The sequence below is a fragment of the Saccostrea echinata genome, unplaced genomic scaffold (assembly GCF_033153115.1).
Source record: "Saccostrea echinata isolate AGI-Se365-2 ecotype Australia unplaced genomic scaffold, CSIRO_AGI_Sech_v1 ptg000030l, whole genome shotgun sequence".
NCBI classification, from domain to species: Eukaryota; Metazoa; Mollusca; class Bivalvia; order Ostreida; family Ostreidae; genus Saccostrea; species Saccostrea echinata.
Window position 1 is genome coordinate 27,703,328 of NW_026889779.1, and position 3,741 is coordinate 27,707,068.

A 3,741-nucleotide genomic window follows, 5' to 3' on the forward strand; every position below is an offset into this window, starting at 1 on the left:
ACACCTTGTCCTTGTTCCTATGGAGGCACGTGTCATTACAGTATATACTGTGTCTGTACTATAGGCTTTTATGATGGACACTGTACGAGTAGTAAGAACTCATTGATTTACTTAGCAATATAAAGTCTGAAAACTGTATAAAATATAATTATTATTCTCTTTCGAAATGTATATATTTTTGCCTTTATAATTACTTTCTCAAATTTACTGAAATCAATTTGTGAGGAGATGGTTTCTTTGTATCATTACGTATATCATAAAGAACTCCTTTTCATAAAAATGTATTCTTTCGCAAAAATACTAAATTATTTGAGAGAGAAATATAAAAAAGAAAATTTAATTGATTCTGATTTACAAAAAATACTTCAGATGCTATGATACCCCTAAAGCAGTCAGTGGCCAATGATAATTTTACTCTGACACAAGCTGAAAACTACATGAAAAATGCCCATGAAATAATTCGGGATCATCTGGCAAATAATTATCAGCTGTCAACGTCTATTGCAAGTATTTCATTACATTTGATTTTAGTGCTTAAATATTACATATTTTAATCTATCTATGCATGTACTTGTAAACCTTGTAAAACTGGTTCATGAATTACTTAAAATATGATAGATATAAAAATTATACTTAGTATTTTATAATATATAATTTAATACGTATAAATAAATAACTCTTTTTTAAATTATTAGTATTATTTAGCCTGTATTGGTACCTTAGTTGTTGAGCAAATGGATGAGAAATATCAAAGCATTCAATATGAGGACCTGTTACCCCTAACGAGAGGTAGGCCTACTAATTTTTAAAAAATGGCAGTATGGATTGGTAAAGCGTGTACTGCTACATGTACATAATTCACAATAAGTATTGACTTGTCTGTAATAAATAACAGTTTCTGAAAGGCAAATATCAAAAGAAAAATAAACAAAACAGTAATTTAGAAATCAAGAAGGGTTCTTCCAAATGCACGATTGTTATGAACTTGAACTGTAGTCAATATAGGGTCAATTATGTAGTGGAATATAATTTCTTTATCGTAGAAATGGCAGCCAGTATAAGTTTTGTTATATCTGTTCTGGATGCAGAGGGATGCCAGATACACACACCTGTAGTGGATTGTAAAAACACGACGGAAAATGCAAGCTTACACCATCATTCATTTTTTTTCAAATACATATTGTCTGTAGGAATTGTTTAAAGGATTTGTCAGATTTCAATTTTTTTCATCATTAGCATGGTTAATCTTACTATAATGTACATTTACAAATAACATACAGCATTGGTCAACATTCTAGACTTTAGTAAGAGCTATTAACTTTGATAATTGTAAGACACATCACCGTTGGCTTTCTGTATTCTTCGTAAAATTTTTGAAATCAATTGTAAAAAAATACCTTTTGAAGGGATAATTCAAATATTTTGATAAAGGCAAAGTTGGCTTGATATGTTAATACAGAGGAAATTCTTCATTAGGTTATATACTTAATGTTTTTAAGTGCACCTATTTAATCGAAAGAACTGAGGCTAACCTAGTGAAAGTGACAAACTTATACCTGGGCTCTGCTTTTGGAGAAGGTGATTTCGTTAGCATCGATGAGCGTCCAGATGATCCAATATTATCCTTAACTGTCATAAAAACTACTGGAACAAACGCACCATTCGTCTATACAGCACGATACGGATCACTGGAATTACCCTATTGGGGTACCCTCCAATCCCATATTGGTTATAATCTGATAGCCATCAATGCAAGTCAAATCTCTAAATACAAATATCTGTTGATGCAATGAAAATTCAAGTAGTAATTTCATCTAAATATACATGTAAGTATTTATGATTCAGAAAGAGCCATTTTCTTCTCTTATATATATCAGGTACTGACATACAAAAATAATCCATACAAATATTCTACGAATGCTGCAAACATTACCTCCTCTGTTGTGAGAATTGTAATCACTGACAGAAGAGGAAATGACGTCAGATTGTATGATCTACAGGATCAGTTAACCACTACAATGGACCTCAGTCAGGTGCGCTACGTTAACGGCTTTGATTCATTTTGATTGACTTGCATTTGTCTCTCTCTCTCTCTCTCTCTGTGTGTGTTCTATCATTAAAAGCATGCACGTGGTTACTCCAAGAAAAATGACTTCTCAAAATGCTACTCAGACAGATAGATGAACAATCCAAAACTATTATATAAATTTATTGTTCACTGAAAAGAAACTTACACTAAACATATCCAATACTTACCAGGTCTTATCTAGAACCACTGAATGGATAGACATGACACACAACGGGGATGACTGGAAGCTAGTGGCACATACAAATTTATCGGTAGAGGCAATGGTTGTCGACATAAAGCTGAAAAGTCGGTATGACTGTACTCTGTATGGACTGTTTGGCTGGACGGGATATCCCTCAAGTGCCACCTATAATATTAAGGTGGTCACCCGAGGTGACAACAAGATTATCAGCCAGAGTCCCTGGAATCTACCTTTATTCTACAAAGACAGAGAACTTCAAATTACAATTTATAACACCGAGTTTATTGATGGAGGGTTTATACCACCTTTATTGATGACTGTGAAGTGTCAAGGTAAGAATGTATAAATATTTACATTTCCAATGTCTTTGTCCGAGATAAAATTACAAATTGTAAAAATACTTTATTTCTACATAAATCTACTGGTTCATCGATAGGCGCGGTTAAAAAAAAATCACGTGCGGGGCGGGACAAATAGAGACAGAAGCGGGGCTATTAGCACGGGAATTTGCAGAATCAGGAGCATGTAAATATAAGGAATAACTGTCAGATTTTTTGGATTCATGACGATGATCAATCGATTGGCTTGCGTGATAATTTTATGCATAAACGCCTTCGGCGTTTATGCAAATTATCACGCAAGCCACTCGATTGATCACATCATGAATCCAAAAAATAAGACAGTTATTCCTTAATTAAACATTTATTTAAACATTCTAGACTTATGATCTTTACGAGCTCGAGGGTCTTTCAATAAATAATGCAAAATGCGATCTAAAAATAAGAAAAGCACAAGTAGCAGTTTCTTTCTATTTTTAATTATTCAAATTTTCGCCTGTTAACCTTAATACATGTCTAAAGCTTTTATATCCATGGCCTCAGCATGCTCATCTTTAGGGACGCCCAAAAGACACCGATGAATAGCTCTCTCAATGACATACATTAAAATTTAGTCATCTTATGATTGTTTTCTTGAGTTTTCGGAATTAAAAAAAATCTCACAATGACTGATATTTAGCGAATGAGGAGGATGGCTAAGCTCTGTAAACGTTATTTTCTTATAAATTTTGTTTACATCTCCATGCGTTTTTGAAGCAGCGTTGTAAGACACAAAAAAATTAACCCCGGGACCGGTGTTTGGACTTCCCTCACAGAAAAATTATTGATCCTTCCTCAATGCAATTTTAACATAAAAACAACCATTAAATTTCCTTCCTTTTGGTATAGGTTCATGTATTACCACACCTCTGGACTAAAGAAAAAAAAAACTGTATAAGAAATGTATGGAGCTCTTGCTTTTCTTTGCAATAATAAGACCACAGCTTTCTCTCTGGTTCCACTTTTTATTATTGTTCTTTCTTTTTGGCTGTAAAACACGTACCAATGTTTTAACACCAATTACCCAAGTTTACCATACCTTTTGGTAATAATATTTATTTTTTTACTAGACCACTGGCACATTTAACGTATGT

General features: G+C 33.1%; 1 protein-coding gene across 1 annotated transcript; it reads left to right on the plus strand.

The window, feature by feature from the left end:
- Positions 1 to 1,045: 1,045 nt before the first annotated feature.
- LOC133196999 (uncharacterized) lies at positions 1,046 to 3,525 on the plus strand. The gene is made up of 5 exons (XM_061332841.1): positions 1,046 to 1,121; positions 1,477 to 1,751; positions 1,878 to 2,033; positions 2,260 to 2,602; positions 3,497 to 3,525. The coding sequence occupies exons 1-5, from the start codon at positions 1,046 to 1,048 to the stop codon at positions 3,523 to 3,525; spliced, it is 879 nt and encodes a 292-aa protein (XP_061188825.1).
- The last annotated feature ends 216 nt before the right edge of the window (positions 3,526 to 3,741 follow it).